This window comes from Salvia splendens, chromosome 11, assembly GCF_004379255.2.
Source record: "Salvia splendens isolate huo1 chromosome 11, SspV2, whole genome shotgun sequence".
Taxonomy (NCBI): domain Eukaryota; kingdom Viridiplantae; phylum Streptophyta; class Magnoliopsida; order Lamiales; family Lamiaceae; genus Salvia; species Salvia splendens.
In genome coordinates this window covers 4,182,481-4,208,970 of record NC_056042.1, presented here as the reverse complement: position 1 = coordinate 4,208,970, position 26,490 = coordinate 4,182,481, and the positions used below count along the sequence as shown (strand labels likewise).

General features: G+C 42.5%; 2 protein-coding genes and 4 non-coding genes across 6 annotated transcripts; 5 read left to right on the top strand and 1 right to left on the bottom strand.

Annotated features, from left to right (window-relative positions):
• Positions 1–2,376: 2,376 nt before the first annotated feature.
• LOC121756116 (uncharacterized protein At4g26485-like) lies at positions 2,377–3,757 on the top strand. Its single transcript, XM_042151580.1, has 3 exons — positions 2,377–2,968; positions 3,189–3,390; positions 3,478–3,757. The coding sequence occupies exons 1-3, from the start codon at positions 2,377–2,379 to the stop codon at positions 3,755–3,757; spliced, it is 1,074 nt and encodes a 357-aa protein (XP_042007514.1).
• A 414-nt stretch (positions 3,758–4,171) lies between these two features.
• Positions 4,172–4,712, bottom strand: LOC121755154 (non-specific lipid-transfer protein 2-like). Its single transcript, XM_042150436.1, has one exon. It carries the CDS (start codon positions 4,591–4,593, stop codon positions 4,309–4,311), a length of 285 nt encoding a protein of 94 aa, XP_042006370.1. The 5' UTR covers positions 4,594–4,712; the 3' UTR covers positions 4,172–4,308.
• Positions 4,713–16,348: 11,636 nt separating this feature from the next.
• LOC121756724 lies at positions 16,349–16,544 on the top strand. Its single transcript, XR_006041097.1, has one exon. It is a non-coding gene; the product is annotated as a U2 spliceosomal RNA (small nuclear RNA).
• Positions 16,545–19,123: 2,579 nt separating this feature from the next.
• On the top strand, positions 19,124–19,341 carry LOC121756693. Its single transcript, XR_006041069.1, has one exon. It is a non-coding gene; the product is annotated as a small nucleolar RNA U3 (small nucleolar RNA).
• Positions 19,342–19,827: 486 nt separating this feature from the next.
• Positions 19,828–20,040, top strand: LOC121756699. Its single transcript, XR_006041075.1, has one exon. It is a non-coding gene; the product is annotated as a small nucleolar RNA U3 (small nucleolar RNA).
• A 319-nt stretch (positions 20,041–20,359) lies between these two features.
• LOC121756718 lies at positions 20,360–20,554 on the top strand. Its single transcript, XR_006041091.1, has one exon. It is a non-coding gene; the product is annotated as a U2 spliceosomal RNA (small nuclear RNA).
• Positions 20,555–26,490: the final 5,936 nt, after the last annotated feature.

The window sequence follows — 26,490 nt, the reverse complement described above, 5'->3', positions numbered from 1 at the left end:
CCATTGCGGCCTACGAGGACGATGGCCGCGGACGATAGGCCATCGGCCGTGCCATCGTCCGCCCCACTGTGGGCTACGCGGACGATGGTCGCAGACGATGACGCGAGTTTTTTATTTTCTATTTAAATCTCGTTCCTCATTCATTTGTACATACGAATATATCGACTATCTCTTTACATATTCTCTCTCAACATCCAACCAAAATGAATCTCGGCGACGACACCAATAGTTCTAGTTCGTCCGAGTCCGGTAGTTCGACGTCAGAAGCATTAGATGCAGCCGTTGAAGTGGCCATGGCGGCATGCTATGCGGCAATGCAGCGCGAGGAGGAGGCGGCGGCAGCGGCGGCTGAGCAAGTCCATAGGCCTATTCGACATAGGACGTATGTCCGACGCGACCACCCGGAAGCTCACAGACGTCTGGTTGAAGACTATTTTGCCGATCAACCACGATGTGGCCCGACTGTTTTCCGCCGCCGGTTTAGAATGTTGCGGTACCTTTTTCTCAGCATTGTTCGAACATTGTCTTCGCGTGATGAATACTTCACGTTTCGGGAGGACGACATCGGCAAACCCGGCCTTACACCATTGCAAAAGTGCACGACTGCTATTCGTCAATTGGCATACGGCACCACGACGGACCTTTTTGACGAGTACCTCCACTGCGGGGATTCTACAGGCCGCGAGTGTCTGAAGCGCTTTTGTCGGGGGATAGTAGAGGCCTATGGCGACACATATTTGCGCAAGCCGACTGCCACTGATTGCCAGGGTCTGATGCAGATGCACGAGACGGCGCACGGGTTTCCTGGGATGTTCGGGAGCATCGACTGTATGCACTGGCAGTGGAAGAATTGTCCGACGGCGTGGAGAGGCCAATTCACAAGTGGATACAAGGGCAGCCACCCGACGATGATCCTCGAAGCCGTCGCTGACCATCGAATCTGGATCTGGCATGCTTACTTCAGCGTAGCCGGGTCGAACGACGACATTAACGTCCTCAACTCGTCCACCCTCTTCACCGAGCAATGTAACGGCAACGGCCCGGCCATCGAGTTCACTGCCAACAGACGCCAATACCATATGTGGTACTACTTGGCCGATGTCATCTACCAACGGTGGCCAGTTTTCCTAAAGACGATTAGCTGCCCAATTGGTGAGAAGAGAGTTTTATTTGCGCACAAGCAGGAGTCGGCGCGGAAGGATGTCGAGCGGGCATTTGGTGTGCTCCAATCACGGTGGACAATTGTGAAAGGGCCGGCTCGTTCCTGGTACAAGGAAGTCATCACCGATGTCATATATGCGTGCATAATCATGCACAACATGATAGTCGAGAATGAAGGCGGAAGCATCACCGATTGGAATGTAGATGACCGTGCATCTAGCTCGTCCGGCACGTCGACCGAGACACCCGATAGAGGGTTACCGTTAGATTTCAATGAGGTTCTATCTAGACAGGCCTCAATGCGGAACCAACAGGATCATGCGCAGCTTATGAGCGACATGATTGAAGAAGTGTGTGCTCGTAACCGCCGTCGCTAAGTTTGCGTTTTTTTTTATTCGCATTGTAATGTATTAATTTTTATTAAATGAAATGAAGTTTTTGAAATTCGTATTTTAATTTATTAGTGTTTTTAACCGCCGGTTTAAATTCATATTAATTCGCGCCATAGGGCGCGTCTTAGGGCGCCCCACTGCTGATACCCTAAAAAGTTCGATTGATCCGATTTGAAAATGATCTTAACCAAATATTTTGACCCAAAACTGAACATATTAACCATATCAATAAAAATAAAGAATATTATGTTATATTAATAAGATTGAATCTTACTACAGCTTAATTCTAGATGGATAATTTTGTGATATAAGTCCTATCCCACCTCCAACTAAAATAGTTTTCGTTCTATAATAGTGAAGACATTTCTTTTCGGCACAGAGATTAAGAAAAAAATGTGTGTAATGTATTAAATAAAAAGATAACTAAATAGGAGAGAAGAAAATGTTGAGATTAATAAATAAGAGGGAAGTGAAAAGTAAGACTGAGAAAATGTGTTACTTTTACTAAATAAAATTAATGGACTCCACTATTATAAAACACCAAAATAAAAAAATGACTTGTACAGTGGATTGGAGGGATCAAATACTTAGAAGAGAAATAGTACTTCAGTAGTATTTGGGAAAACGTAACGATTCGTATGCACACAAAACGTCAAAAAATATGAACACAAGAGAAAAATGTTATCGGAAGCAACGCATATTAATGCATGCCATTTATTAGCATGCCTCCTCACCTCTTCGAGAAAATACACAAGTGAAGTGATGTTACATATCTCAAAATTTACTTGTCATTTTCCATGAAATGTAGTGAAGATCAAGAATAATGGGAAATTTCCAGAGCATGAGGACTAGATTCTTGGGGTGTAGAAGCCCAGATGAAGAAGAAGAAGGTGGAGGTGGAAGCCTCGTGGGTTATCCAAATGTGCAGAATGAATACAGATCAAATGAAGAATCAATATTGGTTTCCTTTAGTTCAATCTACAAAGCAACAAAAGCCATACTGCAAAAGGCAGTAAGCGTCGTCGTATCTACAAAATCAGCAGATCCATCGTCACTCCCCATTCAAAATCCGCTTTTAGGTCAAATTTGGTCTCGCGGGGATTCCTCTTCACACTCTCTCTTGGTAGATACAGTTGGGTCTTTAACTGGTGATCAACAAGCTCATGTTGTTTCTGTGCCTGAGATCGGATGCTCGAACGAGATTGAGGTGGGAATTTCCCCTTGCTTGGAAATAAACTCGTCTAGAAAATCCAAGGAGAAAGTAAAGAGGAGTATCGCCGAGAAGAGGATAAAGCATTATAGCAGCTGGCATAAGATACTGTTGGTCGGAGAAGGCGACTTCTCCTTCTCCGCGTGTCTCGCCTTGGCTTTTGGCTCTGCCGCCAACATCATAGCCTCATCCCTTGATTCTCATGGTAATAAATAGATAGACTGTATACCAAAAGTTGGGTATTTTTTCCCTACTTTTACTATTACCCTAGGAAAGTTTCACTATTTCTATTACTAGTACGGAGTATTTTGTAATTTGTCGCCTGCTTGATCGATCCATCGAATGTTGATATATATTTGAGCTTTGTGGTTGTACTTTTCAACACAATGCTTGCCAAACTGATCGTTTGGATGTGATTGTATCAGCATTTTTGAAGGAGCATTATAGGAATGCTATGTCCAACATCGAAGAATTAAGGAGGAGAGAGGGCAAGGTGATGCATGGGATCAATGCTAAGAAAATGGCGAACCATGAACTGCTCGGAAAACTTAAATTTGATCGCATTATATACAACTTTCCTTATGCTGGATTTTTCGGCAAGAGCGTGCCAAAAGAATCCCAGCTTAGGTCAGCCGGAAGGAATTTTATTTGTTTTTATTTCATGATTCATTCATGTATATAGTAAGAATTTTTGTTTATGCAATGCATGCGCAGTCGTCACAGGAAACTGGTGAGCAAGTTTCTGATGAACGCGAAGAATATGTTAAGTGAAAATGGTGAGATTCACATTACGCATAAGACCAATGGTTTCCACGCCGACTTTAAGGTGGAGAGCCTTGCTTCATCGCACGGGCTAAAACTTATAGAGGCCGTGAAATTTAAATGTGGTGATTATCCAGGCTACAACACCAAGTACGGATTTGGGGGTGATGGCAACTTCGATTGCAACCCTAGCAAAACCTTCAAATTCGGCCTTAAATCAGTTTCACTTTGATCTGTTTATCTTCACTTTTTGATTACATAGATTTCAGTTAATGTTATGCCAAATGTATGATATCCGGGACTCTTGTTTTATGATGTTTTTGAAGTTATATTATGGAATACTGTGTTTTGTTACCTAAATGATTAATTACTACTCTCTCCGTCAGCCATTAATATCAGTTTTTTTTTTGTTGGCCAATATATGTAGGCTTTTAAAATAAAATTTGTTTGGTGGGATGGAATAGGGGGTTCAAGATTACCATAAGTTGAATTGCGTGTCTCACTTTCTCTCATAACTTGATTCCTCTCGTGAATTTCCATCAATTATAGCTCCGATTACATGAATATTACGTAAACTTATTACTCCGTAGTGCAAAAGGATTAGAAGAAATGTTACTTGTTTGAAAGTGCCAAACCAAACAAAATGACCATAATTTTATTTCGGTTTTATTGTGTTTTTTCCGACTTGTTTGTTTCCCCTTTTGGCAATATGTCTTTTACTTGGAATGAAACAGAATCCGAAATTAAAAAAGATGGTAGTAGTAGAATTTAATTAAAACTCGATTAGCAAGTCGGAGGCTTGATGCCGCAGACGGCAGCAACTTTTTTGGCATTAGGAGAGTCAACGTAGGGCTTCAACTGCGGGTTCCTGATGTACTCGCAGAAGCACGGCTGCTGCTCCTTGAGCTTCGTGCAGCACTCCGCCGACGGATCCCGCCCCGACGATATCGCCCCCAGGCACGGGAACAGCTTCATTGGGTTGCACTCCACCGCCGCAGCATCCTGCACCACCGCAGCTGCCATCACAACCATCACAAACAAAGCCGCAGTTGCGATCCCCTTCTTCATTTTCAATCTGGATTTGTTTGTATGCTAATGCTAATGCTAATGCTATGTTAATTAAGAAATTGAGTAGAGAGGAATTTATAGGGGTGGGGAGTTGGGATGAAACCGTTGAAATCTGTGGGCGGAATTGGTTAATTTGTGGAGTGAATCAGCTCTGCATGCCGACGAATGGGATTGATAGTAGATGCTCAGCTACGCTACGCTACGCCATGTGTAATGATGGAGTACGTACTAAACAAGCCAGCACAAAGCCCGAGAAAGAGTATTAGTTCGGCATGACCAAAGAGTTCGGCTAAGAGTTCAGTTCGGCACAACCAAAGAGTTCGGCCTCAGCCCACAGCTCGGTAAAAGCCAACCAATCAAGCTCTGCCCTCAGGTCGGCATCAAGCTCTACTCTCAGCATCGGCAAAAGCTGCTCGGCAATACCGAACTGGGAGACACGATCTATCTAGTGGTGGACCCATGCAGGCTCTCAGTTCTCCACGACATCCACGACATAATTACTGATGATGTAAGCCACCGCCTAATTAGTGGCCATGCAGGATCTCATGACCTCCGTGACCTCCACGACTTAGGGTGGTGATGCAAGCCACGATCTCAGTTCTATATATAAACGAAACTTAGATCCGATAGAGGATTCACCAACTCTAGAGAGAAAATATCATATAGCAAGCTTGTATTTGTAAGCTGTAGAAAACAGATCAAGCAATACAACTCTGCTCTCTTTTCTTCCCGTGGACGTAGATTTACCTCAGTAAATCGAACCACGTAAATCTCTGTGTTGTGATCTCTACTTTCCTGCATTTACTACCACCAAAAATTCGCGGATTCATCACTGGCGCCGTCTGTGGGAATCAGAGAACCAAATCTGTGATAAAGCGAATTTTTGACCCTTTTTCCACTACAAAAAAAAATGCATGCCAGATCGCACAACTCCCGTGCCTCCGTCCGTGATGACCATGAGGAAGTTAACCCAGCAGCCCATAGGCCTGGAAAGCAGCCTCGTGAGAAGTCTGTATCCAGTTCTCACGGTGAAGGAACAAGCCGCTCAAAAGGTCCACACACCGAGTCTTCCCAGCAGCCTGATTTGAATGAGGCTGTCAAGCTGTTCTTGGCTGAGAAGCAGGAGGAGTTCTTAACCTTCCTGCAAAAGAGCCAACAGCCGAAGACGAAAACGGTAGATTCTCCTTCCTCATCCAGACATGAAAGTCACCACCGCAGTAGTGCCGTGTCTTCCAGGAAGAAGAATCCTCAACCCCGACATGTTCCTGTTTCTCCTCGGCACCGGAATCACAGGAGAACTCCTTCTCCTCCGTACCGAAGAGATGTCGGGTTCGCCATGTACGGAGCATTAAAGACTCCGTTCTCGGACGATATCATCCGAACTCCTTTGCCGCGGAACTACCGGATACCGTCAACGACTTATGACGGGCTAGTGGATCCTCATGACTTCTTGGGATGCTATCAATATAATATGGCGAACCAGGGTCTCAATGAGGTCCACATGTGCAAGCTGTTCCCCGAGTTGCTCATCGGGAACGCCAGAAGGTGGTTCGACAGCCTTCCTCAGGACAGCATTCGATCCTACCGAGATCTAATGGATGCTTTTCATAGGAGGTTCTTTCAGAAAGCGGAAGTCCGAATTACCTCGGCTCAGCTGCTTTCTATACGTCAAGGTCGCGACGAAAAGATCAGCGACTTCCTGACGAGATTCCATAAGGAGTGCCTACAAGTAGATAATCTCAATGATCTACTTGTCATTTCGGCATTCCAAAATGGAATCCTGCCCGGAGCTCTCTACAGAAAGCTCGTGGAGTGCGGCCCGCAAACAGCTCAAGAAATGTGGGACATTGCGGACCAGTTTTCCCGTGCGGATGAGGCAGACCGTCGAAAACGGTCTTTAGACAGCTCATCCCAAGAAGAGAAAAAGAAGCCCGATCAAAGCGGCCAGGTGCTTCCTCGCCGAACTCCTTTTGAAAGAATTCAAAGGGCACCGGTACAAGGCAGATTGGGGCCACGGCTCAATCCTGAGAAGCCGCCCGCTCAGTTCGTACCATTAAACAAGTCAAGAACGGAAATTTTCGAACTACATTCCGATATGTTCGAAAAACCAAAGCGGATGACGAAATCAGCCGCGCGGCGACCTCAGGATCAATATTGCTCCTTCCATCAAGCCCACGGTCATGATACCGAGGAGTGCCGAAATTTGGCTGCAGGTATTGATGTTCTTGTGAAAACAGGAACGTTAAAAAAATACCAAAGCAAGCAGCCGAAAAAGAACAAAAGACAGAGAGGTGCGAACTGCAATCCTCAGGATCCGAAAAGGCATGAGGATCCCGAAGACGACGACGAGCCGCAATATGATGGAGTAATCCTGACTATTGATGCTCTCCCTGCCGGGAAGACTAAGTCGTCCCTAAAAGCAGAACGCAGAGGTTCCAATCAAGAGGAGCCAACACATAAAAGGCTGAAGAAAGACGAAGTGATTACATTTTCAGATGCCGATCCCGTCCCGACCATCTCTCCTCACCAAGACGCTATTGTCATTCAAGCCGGAGTGGCAAACAAACTGATCCACAGAGTATTTGTGGATACAGGAGCGTCAGTCAGCGTTCTTTTTAAAGAATGTTTTGATAAAATGGAAGTGGATCCAGCTCGGCTCAGTCCGGCTCCACTTCCTCTGAAAAGTTTCGCCCAGGAAGACACCCGCCCTGAAGGTATTATCAGCCTTCCGATCACGGTGGGAAAAGCGCCTACAAGCTCCAATACGATGATCGAGTTCTTTGTGGTAAAAGCTCGGTCCCCGTACAACATCATCCTGGGGAGAGACTGGCTCAACACAGTTCGGGCCGTTTGCTCTACTTATCACCTCACCATCAAGATCCCCACTAAAGGTGGGATAGCGGTCATCCGAGGTGATCAAAAGAGAGCAAAAGAATGTTTGCAGATTGCGCTTAAAAGTGCCGAGCAATCAGTTCGGCACCATCAAGCATAGCAATCACAGCAACCGGAGTCAGAGGCAAGCGAGATGGCCGAAGTCACTTCAGAGCCGAACTCAATGACCGTTCGGTTATACGATGACGATCCATCCAGAACGGTCAAGATCGGCTTCGCAGGAACGCCTCTACTCCGAGAAAAGACCATTCAGCTCCTCAAGGAGTACAAAGATGTCTTTGCATGGTCTTCGTTGGACATGACCGGAGTGCCCCCCGAGGTAATCACTCATCGGTTAAATATTGATCCTTCAATCCGGCCAGTAAAACAGAAGCAAAGACTCTTTGCGGCAGAAAGAAGCCAAGTCATCCATGACGAAGTCCGCCAATTACTAAAAGCGGATGTACTATTCGAGGTGAAATATCCTTCGTGGGTGGCCAATCCTGTCATGATCAAGAAAAAGGAAGGAGGATGGCGGATGTGCATAGATTTTACCGATCTAAACAAGCACTGTCCTAAAGATTGCTATCCCCTTCCGAATATAGATAAAAAAGTAGAAGCTTTGATCGGCTTCGAAATTTTCTGTTTTCTTGATCTATACAAAGGATATCACCAGGTGTTGATGGATGAGAGTGACGCTCCGAAAACAGCTTTCATTACCGATTTTGGCATTTTCGCTTATAAAAAGATGCCATTCGGTTTAAAGAATGCCGGAGCCACTTATCAAAGGATGGTAGACAAGCTTTTTCGGCACCTAATCGGAAAGCAGGTTGAAGTGTATGTCGACGACATAGTTGTCAAAAGCAAAAGCACTTCGGAGTACGAAGACAACCTCAAGTCCACTCTCAACGTGCTCAAGAAAGCCAACCTCAAACTTAATCCCCAAAAGTGTACCTTTTTGGTAGATTCGGGAAAGTTTCTGGGTTGTTGGGTTTCAAAGGACGGACTCAAGGCAAACCCCTCAAAAGTTCAAGTCGTTCAGGACATGGCAATGCCGAAGTCCATACATGACGTGCAAAGGCTAACCGGATGTCTAGCCGCACTGAATCGATTCCTTTCCCAAGCAGCCGAAAAGCAACTGCCGTTCTTCAAGGTGTTGAAAAAGGCACCAAAGTTCGAGTGGGGAGCCGAGCAGAAAAAGGCCTTTGACGAGCTCAAAAGTTATCTAGCCGAGCTTCCTATTCTCTCTGCTCCAACCGAAGCCGAAGTAATATTCTTATACTTAGCGGCATCGGATCAAACCATCAGCGCGGTGCTTGTACGAGAAGAAGGCCTAAAGCAGTTTCCCATCTACTTTACAAGCCGAGCATTAAGAGGTCCAGAAACAAGGTATCAACCTCTGGAAAAAATTGCTCTGGCGTTAGTAAATGCAGCAAGGAGACTGCGGCCATACTTCTACGCTCACAAGGTATGCGTCTTAACCGATCTGCCTCTTCGGCAAGTTTTGACCAAACCAGAAGCATCAGGCAGAATCGCCAAATGGGCCATAGAGCTGGGAGAACACTCAATCGAGTATCTACCTCGGAAAGCTATCAAGGGACAAGCCTTGGCAGATTTTCTTGCAGAAGCAAAGTTCGATCAAGCAATTCCTGTTATTGTCGAACAGAAGAATTCTGCCAATGCCGAACTAGTACAGCCCTTGGAATCCGAAGTAGAGCCGCCGGACTGCTGGAGCGGATTCGTAGATGGAGCTTCAAACAAGATGGGAAGTGGAGCTGGTATTTTACTTGTCGCTCCCGACGGACACGAGGTAACCTACTCACTTCGGTTCCTATTCCCCACTACTAATAATGAAGCCGAGTACGAAGCCCTCCTGGCCGGACTCCAGTTAGCGCAAAGTCTGCTCGTCAAATCTCTCAAAGTCCATTGTGATTCACAAGTCATAGTAAATCACATGTTGGGTACAAGTGAAGCTCGTGACGAGAGAATGAAGGAGTATTTGGACAAAGCGCAAAGCATCAGCCGAAGTTTCTCCTATTTTCGGATAATCCGCATTCCCAGAGCGGAAAATAGCCGAGCAGATACCTTAAGTAAGTTGGCCTCAGATCCGAGCTCAAAGGCGGAAGAATTAATGCATCGAAGCATTGATGAAGCCGAGGTACATTCAGTATCCAGCTCGCCGAACTGGATGACGCCGATCTTGCAGTATCTGGATCAAGGACAATTGCCCGAGGATAGGAGAGAAGCTCGGAAGATCACGTGCCGAGCACTTCGGTACGAACTTCATGAAGGAGTCCTCTTTAGAAAGTCTTACCTCCAGCCATTATTGCGGTGCGTGGGACCAGAAGAGACGGACTACATCCTCAGAGAAGTTCATGAAGGATCGTGCGGTAGCCACATCGGAGCCAGAGCTTTAGCTAAAAAAGTTCTGAGATGGGGATATTATTGGCCAACCTTGGTACAAGAAGCAGTGCAGCTCGTCAAGACCTGCCCGAAGTGCCAAATCCATGCAAATATCCCAAAGATGCCGCAGACCGATCTATCCACTATGCAGAGCCCTTGGCCTTTCATGCAATGGGGCATAGACATAGTGGGACCACTTCCTCAAGCTCCTCGGCAAATGAAATTCCTAATCGTTGCCGTGGACTACTTTACGAAGTGGGTGGAAGCTGAACCATTAGCTACGATAACGAGCTCGAAGGCATTGGATTTCGTCTGGAAGAACATAGTGTGCCGATTCGGCATACCCCACATCCTCATCTCGGATAACGGGACTCAGTTCACCGACAAGACGTTCAAGAATTGGTGCCAAGAGCTGAATATTCAACAGCGGTTCACTTCGGTCTCTCATCCACAAGCAAACGGACAAACGGAGGTAACAAATCGTATCCTGGTGAAAGGGTTAAAAGCTCGGTTAGAACAAGCCAAAGGACAATGGGTAGAAAATCTCCCTCAAGTCCTATGGTCCTACCGAACTACACCCACAATCTCCAACGGTGAAACTCCGTACAGTCTGGTGTACGGCACTGAAGCCGTAATTCCGGTGGAGATCGGCGTACCCAGTCCCCGAACTCTAAATTTCTCCTCAGAAATGAATGACGACGGACTGAGAGCCGAGCTAGATCTTGCCGAAGAAAGAAGAGAATTGGCATGCATAAAAGCAGCCAAGTACAAGGAGCAAGTAGCCCGGTATTACAACCAAAGGGTGAAGAAGCTGCAATTTCAAGTGGGAGATCTCGTCTTGAGAAACAACGAAGTAAGCCGAGCAGAAAAGCTGGGCAAGCTCGAACCCACATGGGAAGGTCCGTATCGGGTGTCAGAAGTCCTCGGCAAAGGGTCTTACAAATTGGCTCACATGTCAGGAGAACAGGTACCCCGAACATGGCACATTTCCAACCTCAAAAAGTTCCATTTGTAAGAGACAGTCCGGTCAGTCAGTCTTGGGTCCTGTTCGGTCAATGTGCTTTCTTGGTTTGCTTGGTCTTTATTTGTCTCTGTGCGTTTTGTCTGTGTGTTGTCTGTCTCTGTGCGTGTCGTCTCTTACAAATGTTACTGAGGTATCTTGTTCTTCGAAGGCTGATCCCCTTCTTAGAACATGTACAAGCCAACGATTGAGAGTCGAAGCTTCTACAGAAGATACAAGACCACAATTCAGCTTAAACAAGCAGTTCGTCTGAAACGAGCTGCAATAAGCCAACGATTGTGAAGTCCAAGCTTCTAAAGAGGATACAAGACCACAATTCGGCTTAAAAATCAAGCACTTCGTCTGAAACGAACTGCAACAAAAGTCCGATTCTCGCGATAAAACTTGCCTGAATTAGGACAAGGGAAAGTCAGATCCACGCGATAAAACTCGCCGAATTAGGACAAGGGAAAGTCCGATCCCCAAATTAGGACAACGGAAAGTCCGATCCGAGCGATAAAACTCGCCAAATTAGGACACAAGCCTAGTCCGGTCAAAGATGTTTATTTCATCAGACCAAACACAAGCTTAGTCCGGTCAAAGATGTTTATTTCATCAGACCAAAGACAAGCTTAGTCCGGTCAAAGATGTTTATTTCATCAGACCAAAGACGAGTCCGGTCAAAGATGTTTATTTCATCAGGCCAAAGACGAGTCCGGTCAAAGATGTTTATTTCATCAAGACCAAGGACCAAGTCTGGTCAAAGAAGAGTTCACTTCATAAGACCGAGGACAAACATCAACTTACCCCGTACCATTATCCAGGATGCCGAAGTGATTCACTTCGCTCTTCGGGGGGGGTAGTGATGGAGTACGTACTAAACAAGCCAGCACAAAGCCCGAGAAAGAGTATTAGTTCGGCATGACCAAAGAGTTCGGCTAAGAGTTCAGTTCGGCACAACCAAAGAGTTCGGCCTCAGCCCACAGCTCGGTAAAAGCCAACCAATCAAGCTCTGCCCTCAGGTCGGCATCAAGCTCTACTCTCAGCATCGGCAAAAGCTGCTCGGCAATACCGAACTGGGAGACACGATCTATCTAGTGGTGGACCCATGCAGGCTCTCAGTTCTCCACGACATCCACGACATAATTACTGATGATGTAAGCCACCGCCTAATTAGTGGCCATGCAGGATCTCATGACCTCCGTGACCTCCACGACTTAGGGTGGTGATGCAAGCCACGATCTCAGTTCTATATATAAACGGAACTTAGATCCGATAGAGGATTCACCAACTCTAGAGAGAAAATATCATATAGCAAGCTTGTATTTGTAAGCTGTAGAAAACAGATCAAGCAATACAACTCTGCTCTCTTTTCTTCCCGTGGACGTAGATTTACCTCAGTAAATCGAACCACGTAAATCTCTGTGTTGTGATCTCTACTTTCCTGCATTTACTACCACCACAAATTCGCGGATTCATCATGTAACTAACTCACAATCTTTATTTACACTCATTTCTAACCTTCACCTTTCTTCTTTTCTATATCGCCTAACTATGTCTGTCTATATTTGTCTGCACATGAGATGCTATTAATGACAAACTTTTATTTTTTTCCAAATTTTTCAACTTCTTTTTTTGAATTACTCCTACTATATTTTACTACACAATTTTTACAAGTAAACCATATTATACATTCTGCATATGGTAACGGTAATTATAATATACGGATGTCAAAATAATTTTATTTATTTATTGGGCAAACGGCCCTAAAAGTCATAAATTTTTGTCAAATTCCAGTTTTTTTCCACGAACTAAAAAATTGACTTATAATGCCATGAACTTTATATTTGGTTGCCGTTTTCCAGGGGCGGAGCTAGGATTTTAATTGAGTAGGGGCAAAAATATATTGTGTAGAAAAATTTTATGCATTTAAGAGGGGCATTAGTGTAGTTTGTTAATATAATTGGCATTTTATATATAAAAATACAATAGTGTTGAAGGCATGGGGGGGGGGCATTTGACCCTGCTCCGTACATGGTGGCTCCGCCCCTGCCGTTTTCCCATGATGGATTTTCCGGCTATGAAACAAGCTGATATGTGATTTTAAGCTGAGGTGGCTGCTGACATGTTAAAAAAATTGCGGACTGGCCAAAAATCCCCAAATTTACCCTACCCTAAAATCAATTATATTTTCTCCTTCTCAATCTCACAATAACAGCACCGTTGTTTCTCTGCAGCAGCGGCAATTTGCCATCACGTCGTCGCCGGCGTCGGTTTCCTTTTCTTCAATCGCAACTTTCCTTCTCCCAAATCGTGCCGGTTATCACTGCTCTACAAAACTCTCAACCCTCATTACAAATGAGGGTAAACTGGGTCAACTAGGGATTCATATAGAGAAAGTAAACAAGTTAAAGAGTTGCCCCAGCTTGACACGTTCTCGAAGAGACGGCTAAGCTGCCGTCGCCGCATTTATTTGCAGGCAAGCAGATTAGCTAGAGGTTGCAATATGAGTCCTTCACCTTGCACATGACCCCGCCGCAGCAAGCGCCTTCACACTCGATCATTTCGTCTTCAGAAACAGCACCGGCGGCCACACCCTTGGCCACAACAGATTGAACGGATTCAGTTTTCAGGCAGAAAACGAGGCCGCTTACGGAAGACTTCACTGGAGAAGATGAATCGTCGGTTAGGTCGGAAACAACAAAAACAAAGGATCTGATCTTCAGCTCATCAGAGCAAATGAGAGGAAGCTCCAGCTCCGCCTTCCTCTTCGGATCATTCTGCTCGTGCACAGTTGAATCACCTCTGCCCCCAAATCAAAATTGAAATCGAAACAAAATGTAAAAAATGACTAAATTCGAAGCAATCTTGGAAAAATAAAAGATTCAGTTGAAATTGGGATTAAAATCTGAACCCTATAGCTTGAAATTTGGGATTAAAATTGAATTTAAGGTGTAATCTCATGAAACGACGTCGTTTTGTCTACGAAAAACGACTTCGTTTTGTGAATTTCCGGCAATCTTCAGGTCAACTTTCAGGCTTGCCACGTATGCAAATTTTCAACCGGAAAATTACAGGGTCGGGTCAAATGGGAAATACCAACTACCCGATAAAGTTCATGACATTATACGGTAATTTTTTAGTTCGTGGGAAAAACCGGAATTTGACAAAAGTTTGTGACTTTTAGGGCAGTTTACCCTTATTTATTAGTACTACTCCATCCGTTCCATAGTAATAGAGTCATTTTGCCATTTTGGTACGTTCCATAGTAATAGAGTCATTTCCCTTTTTAGCAAAAGTCAACACATTTTTCCACACCTACTTTACTTTCTCTTACTTTTTTCTCTCTTCATCTTTCTACCTTTTTCATTTTCCACTTTATTCTCTCTTTACTTAACTCACCTATCACAATTTTTCTTAATCTTCATGCCGAAAAGAAACGCCTCCATTACTATGGAACAGAAGGAGTACTATTTTAGGTTGGTATGATAAGTTCACACAAGTCTATAGAGTGACTTTTGTCTAGTTTTGCAGTTATATTAAACTTTTTGAGAGAATTTTCTTATAAGAAAAAAACCTTAGACAGTATTTTTAAAATCGATGTTCTAGAAAATGTGATTGAAATAATGTGACTCATCTTGTACTCCATCATAGTAAGATTTATTTAAAGTTCAAAACTTGAATCTTATACAGACAAATATCCATATTTGGTGCAACCCCAATGGTAATGATGTGGACCCAAATTGTTGAGTGTCTTTTTCTACTTAGACAAATACAATTAATTATCAATTGATCATATTATCATTTAATTTGGGCCTATCTGAAAATAACTAAAAAGAACTTGTGTGATTTTTACTAATTTAGTTATACTCTCATTCAACATTACAACCTTTTTTCAGTTTGGCTAGTGTAGCTAGAATAGATATTACAGCTAATATGATAAGCTTGGTCAAATATAGGCGATAACAAGCACTCGAATCAAAATATTAGCATCAGATTTACTTTAACTAAAATATAGGGACAAAATTCACTTAGTTCACATTTTGCACCCCACTTCAAAGTTCACATATAACTATTCAATTCACTACAAAAAAAACTTATCTTTTAGGAACATAAAAATATAAAAATTGAGATGCAATTATTTGTGTTGAAAAGTTATAAAAAATAACAATAATTTAGGACGCAAAAGAAAGCGTCCCTAAATTAAGAACAAATTAACTTAATTTTTTTAGGACTCTTCTATTTGTGTTGGTGGTATATTTAGAAATTACACAAATTTGCGTCTTTAATTATATTAAAAAATATCATTAACGGTTTTTTTTGTTGTAGTGAGTCTTTCTGATAATACTCTAATTGTTATGAGAGTAAATATCAATTTAAATCATCAACTATACTCACTTTAGAGAAAATATTCTACTGGAAAAAATTCCTATTTAAATTGCAAAATACTACTATTACCTTTTTATTTTCTTCGCCAACGTATCCATTTTTTAAAATTAAGTAGGGTTGTAGGCATGCATATAACACGAGGTTGAATTTTTTGCATCACACTCTCTCTCTCATAACTTCATTTCCCTCGTGAATTTCCACCAAATCAAATTGTATTAATGCACCTATGACACGAATATTTCCACTTCTTCTCACTTTATTCAACCACTTTAATTACATATACATTTATACATAGTATGGGCAATTATATACACGAGAAATATTATGTTAGATGCTACCTTATTTGACAATCAATATACGTGAGCGCATTTGGATTATATTAAGATTATTTCTTTTATTTTATATATTTAATTTGTTTATAAATACATTAGAAGTTGTCATTGTCGTCGTTAAATTTTACAAACCCTGATTACATAAAATATGCAACATAACATGTTTTATCACATTAAGTCCTAAATTATATATAGGTCTAATTTTTAAAACTCCTTCCGCTGTACTCAAAACATCCAAAAATTTTTAGTTTGTCCTACTTAAAATATTAACTTTCTATATTTGAAAAATAAATTTCTATCTATTCTTTTCTTATTAAAATTCTTCCAATAATACAAGCTAAATTCTTCCAACATAATAAAAGCTAAATTCTTCCAACATAGTATTTGGCATTAGAGCTGGACTTATATAAATCTCCTTTATTAATTAAACTCACTCACTCATGTGTTTCAAGCACAAAATACTTACCTCCTTCAATGCGATATACTAGCGAAGCTTTACTACCGATTCCTGAAGAGGTCCTTTAATAAAAAAATTTTGATTCATCAATGTGTGTTTCCTTGCTTTTGAAGTATCCAGAACACTAATCATATATCACCATCATAAATCAAACTCACAATTGTATTTTAGCACAGAATGTTCAAGTGTTTTAGCACAGCTAGCGTATATACTTATTGAAATTGTATTCCCACATCGAATGTATACAGCAAGGTTGAGCAGAGCACGTGGTATAAAACCATGGGGGCAGCCTATGGAAAACTCATACCTTTCTCGGCCTTTTGGCTAAGATCAAGTGTAGTATCTGTTCTTATCAGTTTAATATCTGATATGTGGACCATTGGTCCACACGATATTAAATTTATTTTTTAAAGGGGAAGGTCTATCAAAGTAGCTTGCTACTTGGGCCTTCGTGCGTCGCCCATGCGTTGCACTACTGCTCGGGCCTGGCGCACCCCACCAATTTTAGTTTCATTATTTCATCTATCAGTGCAACGATTTGGTTCATTTCCTAATTGAAATCTCAAATAAATATATAATCAAGGATTATCGAGTTCCTCAGATTGCCTATATTAGTGCTGGTTTCTTATTGTTTATTTTCCACATTGTAGCACCGTCAATCAGTGTAGCGGAGAAAATTCTCCAGTCATACCCTGTCTGGGTGACTAGCAGGTTTGCATACTCGATACTTTTGTGGCGGAGAAAATTCTCCAGACTTGTGATTTCTGGGTTGTGATGGCATTAGATGATTGTTCTTGGCTTGGATTTTGGTCCAAGTTAGGATGGCCAGGCAGCTATTTGGCAAACTCTTTATCTTTTTGAACTTTTGATGAGTGATTGTAATGCCATTTGATGAGTATGATAGTTAATGCAGCTTCAATTCTACGCTACATCTATGTCAAGTATAAGGTCCCAGTTTTGAAGTATCTTGGACACTGAAGCTTCCTAGTGGTGTAATATTACAACCTAAATCCTTCCAAAATACTTGGCATTACATCTGAACACATACGCCTCCTTCATACATTAAACTGACACTTGTGTTTTAGCTAAGAGTAAGTGCTTTGACATATCTAGTGAATAACCTTAATGCATCATTTAGAAAAGTAGATTGTCTAACAACTGCTACTTGATGTCAAAATGTCTCCTAGTACCTGTAAATTGAAATAGCAAGGACTGTCACTTCTTAGATTTTCAAAAGATTTTTAGTCCTACGCAAATGTAATATTTAGGAAAATATTTCCACTTAATCTTATGTACATGGGTTCTATTCACCGTCAAGATTACAAAACAAGGGCAGCCTCCTCTATTGGCTTGTGAGGTTATATCTGTGTTTATTTGGGTGTTGCATTTCATAAGTAAGATTGTTATATAGTATTATAGAAGTTAATAAGGTCTTTTTATCTATCACTTGTCACTTTTCCTTCTACCTGAACTTGGTAATCAACTCACTGATTTCTATAAGATGAAAACAATCACACACATCCCTTACTTAACTATGAGCATTACTATCCCACATCGAATTTCTACTGAATAAATGATAGGTACATAAAGTGATGATGTCGACCATGCTCTCCATGAACCACGTACGAGCCGGGGCTTTGATAATGTTGAAGCTCGCTTGGAGAACCCCGAACGCCCGCTCCACATCCTTTCGAGCAGCCTCCTGCTTCTGCGCAAAAAGTGTCTGCTTTGCGTTCACAGGCCTAGTGCACGTCTTCACGAAGGTTGGCCACTTCGGGTAGATGCCGTCGGCAAGATAGTACCCCATTTTATAGCGCCGGTTGTTAGTGGTGAAGTTCATGGCCGACGCTTTACCATCCAAAACTTCGGCGAAGATGTCAGATTGGTGAAGCACGTTTATGTCGTTGTTCGAGCCGGGGACCCCGAAATACGCATGCCAGATCTATAACCGGTAGTCGCCAAAGGTCTCGAGTATAACGGTGGGGTGGGTGCCTTTGTGGCCGCTCGTGTACGACCCCTTCCATGCCACAGGGCAATTCTTCCATTGCTAGTGCATGCAGTCGACGCTGCCAAGCATCCCGGGGAATCCATGCACTTCTTCCTGAAGGCGGAGCAGGAACTGGCAATCTGTCGTGCTTGGCTTCCGGAGAAATTCGTCGGTGAAGGCTGCCCGGACGCCTTTGCAGTATTGGAGCAAGCACATTCTCCCAGTGCTGTCTCCAATGTGGAGGTATTCGTCGAACACATCCGTCGTTTGTCCAGTCGCAAGCTGACGGATTGATGCAGTACATTTCTGCAGCGTCGTGTGACTGGGACGGCCGACAGCGTCGAACCTTTCTTGGAAGAACTCTTCCCGGGCCGCCAATGTATTTGCGATGTGGAGAAATAGCGGTCGCCGCATGCGGAAACGTCAACGGAAGTACGTATCTCCCCACACCGGGTTATCGCAGAAGTAGTCGCGGACTAACCTTGCGGCGGCTTCCTCCCGGTTAAGATGGATGTAAGTCCGGGAGCGTCTTTGGGGCTGCGCGGCTTTCTCCGCTTCCCGGCGTCGATCTTCTTCAAGTGATTCTTTCATTATTTGACGCATTTGCTCATATGGATCCATGAGATCGATTAAATTTGGGAGAAGAATAAAAGAGAGATTATTTGAGATGAAAATTGGAGAGAAAATGGAGATGATTTGAGAAGAATAGATGTGTAGTTGTGTGTGAAATGATGAATTAGGAGTATTTATAGAGTAAAAAAAAATTGGAAAACAGCTATAAAACGGTAATATTACCGTTTTCCACTTTTAAAAATTTTTTTTTTTTTATTTCGATTTAAAAAAAATGATTTATTGCGTCAGCGTGACGAATCTCACTCGCAGGTCGGCGAGTGAGAGTCACGCATGGCCTGGGAGCGCGCCACGTCGCGGGAGCGCGTGGCGAGCTATCCCGTGCCGAGTCTCGGCGTGACGGGCGATCCGGCGAGACGGTGACGGAACGAGATGCGGCAACGCGTCCCGCCACCGTTCCGTCACGGAGTAACGAGATTCGGGCCACCCGCGTAACGCGTTGCGGGTGGCCTAAAGTGTTCACGACCTTACTTGAACAGGATCTGTTTTATAGGCTCGTACCTCTGTATCCTTGATTTCTAAGGAGGCAGGAAACCTCGTCTGGTGGATGAACTGTAGTTGCGTGGCTAGAGCGTGATTAACAGCCCCTCGGGTTGGGTTTCTGGCTCGTTGTGCAGTAGATGATCGTTCTTGGCATGACTCGTCTAGTCAGGATGGCTGGGCAGCTGTCTGACAGAATCTAAATCTTTTTTGTTTTTGTTTTTCAACTTATGATTTATTGATGCAGCTTAGTTCATAATTCTCTACCAATGGCAGTAGCTTCTTCGCCTGTCCTAACTGGTTTGTGACTTTGTCTGCAAAAGAGGCTGAACCACATCTTTTATGAAGTTCTTGTGCTTGTTTTCTTATTGTAGTGAATGTATGTATTTTATAACTACGATTCATGAAGACGTGTGTGTGTTTCTTCGATGTTAATGCAGGATCATCGTGTTACCTTTCCTTGCTGTTCCTCATCGAAACCTTCTGTCTCGTGCCTAGAAGCCTTCTGTTTCATAAAAAGTAATAAAATTTTGAACAAAATACTTATAATTCAATCAATTTCAGACAAGTCTTGGGCCTGGGCTATTATAAGCTAATCCTATCAGATTATGAGCTATTCGGTTTGGCATATCTCCACCGAAATTTTGTTAGGGGGATAAATATATAATGGTAATTGCATCGGGTCATAAACTGATGGATCTGTTCTATAGGCTCGTACCTCCGTATCCTTGATTTCTAAGGAGACAGGAAACCTCATCCGGTGGATGAACCATGGCTGCCTGGCTAGAGCGTGATTAACAGCCCCTCGGGTTGGATTTCTGGCTCGTGGTGCAGTAGATGATCGTTCTTGGCTCGACTCTGGTCCAGCCAGGATGGCTGGGCAGCTGTCTGACAGACGGCCTCTAAATCTTTTATAGTTTTTGATTTATTGATGCAGCTAATCATGATAGTTATGTGAGGTATGGCATTTGATAACAGCGCCTCAGGTTTGTGTGGGTTGTTGGAGTTAATGTTTGTGCTGCACCGATGCATGAAATGAAACAACCAGCTCTTCTCTCTGCATGTTTTCTTTGTTGTAGATGAATGTATGTATTTGAGTTGCCTAACCTGATTCTGAAGTATCATTATTGAAATTTTATTCCCACATCGAATGTATTATAGAGGAAGGAAGAGCAGACCATTTAGTATAAAATCATGGGGCAGCCTATGGAAAACTCATACCTTTCTCGGCCTTTTGGCTAAGATCAAGTGTAGTATCTGTTCTTATCAGTTTAATATCTGATATGTGGACCATTGGTCCACACGATATTAAATTTATTTTTTAAGGGGGAAGGCTTATCAAATAGCTTGCTACTTGGGCATTTGTGTGTCGCCCATGCGTTGCACTACTGCTCGGGCCTGGCACACCCCACCAATTTTAGTTTCATTATTCTTTTCCTTATTAGAAAGCTCAATTTCACATATATAAACGAATTCCTACTGAATAAATGACACGTACATAAATGGATCGCTTCGTGAAGCAGTCATGACCACTTGGACCTATGTATCCTTGATCTATAAGGAGACAGGAAACCACATCTGGCGGATGAACCACGGCTGCCTGGCTAGAGTGTGATTAACAGCTCTCTCAGGTTGTTTTCCGGCTTGTTGTGCAGTAGACGATCATCCATCTTTTTGTTTTTCAACTTTTTGTGATATCTGTATTTTATTTCAGGTTTGCATCATTTCATAATATCATTGTATAAGAGCTGTGGCATTTGATGAGCACATGGTCAACCATTGCAAAATATTTGGTATTAGATGAAGTGTTTGTCCCAGCTACTGAATATCCTTGAAAAGACTGTTCTTCTTTGAAGAATATGTATGTTGAAAGAAAATGTAAATGGGCAAAGCATCTATTTACTGGAGGCTTATTTTTTGTTTTTAACATCAACTTTAAGGGAATCAAAATGAACTTCCCATAATATAACTAACGGATTTGATTGTGGATTGATGAAGTTGATTGTTGATTATATTGTACACATTAATTTAGTCAAACAACCCATTTATGAGAGCTATGATTAGTTATTTGTTAGTTAAATAATTACAAAGATATTTACCCAAAATATCATAAAAAAAACGTGTTGTTACAACAAATGGTCGAGGTTTTTGCATCTGGGGATGGTGAATTCGGACTTCGGCACGGCAACCAGCTAGAGAACATGAAGACATGGTTACTGGTGATTGTTGGCATTATTCAACATGAAGACACTGTTTACAAGTAAACCTCATTATACATTCTCCATAGGGTAAGCAGTGGGAACGGTAATAATATATGGATGTCAAAATTAATTTATTTTACTAGTGCTATTATTTTGAGTTGGTATGATAAGTATCTGTTCAAGTTCAAATTTAGAAGATACCACAAGTCTATAGAGCAACTTTTATCTTGTTTTATACTGTATTTTTTGAGAGAATTTTTTATAGGGAAAAACTTAACAATATTTTAAAAATTTATATTCCAGAATATGTGATTTGAGAGTATTATTATAAGTGAATTATGACTCACCTTAAATACTAGTAATCCATTTTATTAAAGAACAAAACTTGAATCTTATCGTGACAAGATCCTCATTTGATGCACACCGCCAATGATAATGATGTGAACCCGAATTGTTGAGTGTCTTTTTCCTCCTAGCTTAATTACCATTACCATTATCAATTGATCATACTCCTATTAGTATCATTTAAATTGGGCCAAACTCGAAAGACCAGAAAGATCTTGTGTTATTTTTACTAATTTCTGTTTGGCTAGTGCAGCTAGTATAAAACAATTGGGCCTAACTTCAATTTTTTTTATTAATATAAAATAAAAGTGAAATATTTAGAATGAGTTGTGTATTTACCCCATTTAATGCTCATATTAAATCGAACTAAGATAAACACAGCTAGTGAATATAGAAATACTCGAGTATTTTGGGAGAATGAAACGATTAGTGTTTCACGTCATACGTGTATGAAGACGAACACAGGGATAAGGATTCATCTTCAACTATGCCACACCTAAAACAGCATATCCACTGCTCTTAGTTCCATCACCTCAAATTTGCTCCAAAATGGATTCTTCTTCACTCTCTAACTTCGACCCTCGTATTGTGTTACACCTCAAAAACTGATTAAGGCAAAAACAAACGTCTATCATGAAAAACAACGATAATATGGAATAAAGTATTCGATATAGGTTTTGGGTCCCATAGCCAATGAACTACTTCCTCTGTCGCTTATAATTTGTCATCATTTGATCCGACACGAATTTTAAGAAATATAATAGAAAATGAGTTGACAAAGTTAGGAACAAGTGAGTGCTACTTTTATATATTAGTTCTATAATAAAATGTGAGTGAAAATGAGTTAATGAAATATGAGGTCTACACCAAAACTGGTAAAAGTGAAAGGTCATAAATTTTTAGTTACAGACAAAAATAGAAATAAGTGATAAATTTTCAGATACGGATGGATTACATCTTAGTCATTAGATCATTACTCAATTCATATATTACATGCCAAAAATGCGAGGGAAGGAAAATTATGGTTTTATCATTGTCCCACATCGGCACATTAAAATAAAGTTGGTTTATATCCTTCCAAAAAAATTTTGCCAAGCCTTGAATGGAGGCTTGTGAACTAAGGGCAATATGGGAATTGAAGGTTAGGCCTGTGATTGTATGGCCAGGCCATGGGCTTCTCTAATATGGCCTGCCTGTTCCAAACAGCGGAGTTGGGCCACGTGGTTTCATTCAAAGAAATGGGCCAACTTTTTAAGGCTCTACAACATGATTTAGCATTGTTTTCAATTTTCGTAATAAATCTTTCTTCTGGTGATAAATCTTAGATAGGGGTCGCCAAACGGGTTATTCGCGGGTATCTGCACCCGTACCTGATTTTAGCCAAATTTGTTGTTCCAATACCCGTCCCACAACATATCGGGATTACCCCATACCCGTGTCGGGTTTCCCGTACCCGACATTGCGGGTACCCGTACCCGACTCGAGACCTAAATAGAAAATTTGAAAACCCTAATATCCGACAATGTTCCCTAATTTACTGTATTCATATCGATTGTAAGCTTTGAATAGATTGAGAATAAAAGTGAGGGGACACTCTATAGTTAGTTGCGATGAGTTTTTAATTGTATGTTTGTTGGAATATAAAAATGTTTCAAAATAACTCTTAGAACTCTTAGATTCTGTAAAGTATTAAAAGATGGTATATGGCTAATACTAATAATATCGGGTATTATCGTGATTAACATGTATATGCGTGGATAGCGGGTATAGTATATGGCTAATATTAATAATATTGGGTATTATCGGGATTAACGGGTATACCGACGCGGGTAGCGGATATACCCGCTACCCGCAAAACTCTAAAACACACTACCCGATCCCGCCCCTTTTCCCGTTATCGTCGGGTAACGGATACCTGATATCCGATGGGTAACGAGTCGAAATGGGAATTACCCATTACCCGCTACCCATTTTAGACAATGGATCACGTAATAGGCAAGTTAGGGACCATATCATATTTTGTAATTTGGTTATTATACTTGAAGACAAATTAAATGAATGTGGTCTTCGGTCTTCGCCTTTTAAATTAAATGCATATATCCGCATTTGAGGTGGCTTTCGCTGCCAAAAAAAAAATTATTTAGAATAATTTTTATTGATATTGAAGATACTAATTTGTGTTATACCACCAACCCTTGAAAACACGTTTTTATTGTTGGTGTCCTAACTAAAATTAGAGGACGCAAATGGAAGCGTTTTAGAGTGTCCACAATAGGGAGGCCGCCGCATCCGCGGCGGCACCGCGACTCCCTATTGCAGAGGACACGGGCAGGCGCGGCGGTGGGGGGTGAACGGGCATGAGCCGCATTCGCGGCGAGGAAGCGGCGGTCTGGGCATGCGCGCGGCGACCGCCGCGGCGCCTATTGCACGCCGGAGAAAGCCGCAGCGGTGCCCCACTCCAATTTTGTGATTTTTTTTAGTTTTTAAAATTTTTATCTATAAAATATATATTCCCAAATCATTTTTTTCATTACATTCCATTCTATTAATTTTTTTCAATTAATTTTGCTCTAATCCAATTAAAATATATCAATATTGATAGAATAATGTGATTTGTGGTTGTAGCGTGTCCACTATTGAGTTGGATAAGTTTTTGCGGCCGTGTCTTGGGCAGGTTCTTGGTTATGCCATATTATTGTGGACCCTCTTAAAAAAATAGAAGATTAAGTTAATTTGGCTTTATTCTAGGAATGCTTTTTTTGTCCTAAATTGGTTTTAGGAGTAATTTTTTACGTCTCGATTTTGTTGTCTTTTAGACCATCCACTACGCTGTCTCTATACCGTCCCTTAACTACTATTTGACCACTATTTGAGGGCCCCACTGTCCTTTTTTCCTCCATCCCTTAACTAAGGGACAAAACCTGCAACGCTCCGTCCCTTAACCGTCCCTTATTCCGTCCCTTAATTACTATTCATTCAATTTCATTTTTTATTTTTTTTTACAACCCAATTAAATTTAAACAAACACAATTCATTAAAATTAAAACAACATTACAACTTAAACTTTAAAAAAAAAGAAAAAAAGACATAACTAAAATTCTAAAAAAATAAAAAATGACATAATTTAATCTTCTCCGCCAAAGTTTTCCCAAATGTGCTCAATTAGATCCTGTTGGAGTTGGGTGTGGGCGCTAGAGTCGCGTGTCCTTGCCCGAATAGCCAACCGTTCTTGTATAGACGGATGCGCTCGACTTCGCGGCGGACTACTTGCGGTTGAGCTTCCGGGAGATTCGGGGTCGAACCATTTTCCCGCATCGGGTCCTTCGTCTCGGACAATCATGTTGTGCAAGATTATGCACGTATACATGATGTCGACCATGCTCTCCATGAACCAGGAACGAGCCGGGGCTTTGATGATGTTGAAGCGCGCTTGGAGAACCCTGAACGCCCTCTCCACATCCTTGCGCGCAGCCTCCTGCTTCTGCGTAAAAAGAGCCTGCTTTGGGTTCGCAGGCCTGCCGCACGTCTTCACGAAGGTCGGCCACTTCGGGTAGATGCCGTCGGCGAGATAGTACCCCATTTTATACAGCCTGTTGTTGGCGACGAAGTTGATGGCCGACGTTTTACCATCCAAAACTTCGGTAAAGAGATCGGACTGGTGGAGCACGTTTACGTCGTTGTTCGAGCCAGGGACCCCGAAGTACGCGTGTCAAATCCAAAGCCGGTAGTCGGCAACGGCCTCGAGTACAACGGTTGGGTGGGTGCCTTTGTGGCCGCTCGTGTAGGACCCCCTCCAAGCCACCGGGCAATTCTTCCATTGCCAGTGCATGCAATCGACACTGCCAAGCATCCCGGGGAATCCGTGCACTTGTTCGTGTAGGTTGAGGAGGAACTGACAATCGTCCGTGGTTGGCCTCCGGAGAAATTCGTCATTGAAGGCTGCCCGGACGCCTCTGCAGAAGTTGAGCAAGCACATGCTCCCAGTGGGGTCTCCGATGTGGAGGTATTCGTCGAATATGTCGGTCGTTTATCCAGTCGCAAGCTGACAGATGGCTGCAGTACATTTCTGCAGCGTCGTGTGGCTGGGACGGTCGACCGCGTCGAACCCTTCTCGGAATAACTCTTCCCGGGCCGCCAAAGTATTCGCTATGTGGAGAAATAGCGGTTTACTCATGCGGAAACGGCGACGGAAGTAGGTATCTCCCCAAATCGGGTTATCGCATAAGTAGTCGCGTACTAACCGTGCAGCGGCTTCCTCCCGGTTCCGATTGATGTACTTCCGGGAGCGTCGTGGGGGTGGCGCGGCTTCCTCCGCCTCTCGTCGTCGATCTTCTTCAAGTGATTGTTCCATTAATTGACGCATTTGCTCAAAAGGATCCATTTGTTTGAGTTGATTTAAGATGGAAATTGGAGTGATAGAGAGGATTTGAGAGGAATAGATGTGTGTTTGTGTGTGAAATGAGTATGAAATAGGATTATTTATAGAGTAAATAAATAAATAAAATTTTAAAAAAGAAAATAAAAAATTAACGATAACATTACCGTTTGAATTTTTTTTTATTAAAATTCGATTTTTTTTTTAAAAAAATGAATTATTGCGTCATCCGTGACTACGCCCACTCGCGGGCCAGCGAGTGGGCGTCACGCATGCATCGGGGGCGCGCCACGTCGCCCGGGCGCGTGACGGGCAGGCGCGTCCCTTGTCTCGCGGATGCGGGCCACGGGACGGGCTGGGGACGGGCTACGGGACGGGACGAGGGTTGCAACGCGTCCCGCGGCGGAACCGTCCCTCCGGGACGGAA

Excerpts from the sequence above, each read along its gene's own strand:
- LOC121755154 (XM_042150436.1), bottom strand. The coding sequence starts at position 4,593 with ATGAAGAAGGGGATCGCAACTGCGGCTTTGTTTGTGATGGTTGTGATG.
- LOC121756116 (XM_042151580.1), top strand. The coding sequence starts at position 2,377 with ATGGGAAATTTCCAGAGCATGAGGACTAGATTCTTGGGGTGTAGAAGC. Across the intron at positions 2,969-3,188 it reads CTCATCCCTTGATTCTCATG|CATTTTTGAAGGAGCATTAT; the intron begins GTAATAAATAGA and ends TGATTGTATCAG. Across the intron at positions 3,391-3,477 it reads CCAAAAGAATCCCAGCTTAG|TCGTCACAGGAAACTGGTGA; the intron begins GTCAGCCGGAAG and ends ATGCATGCGCAG.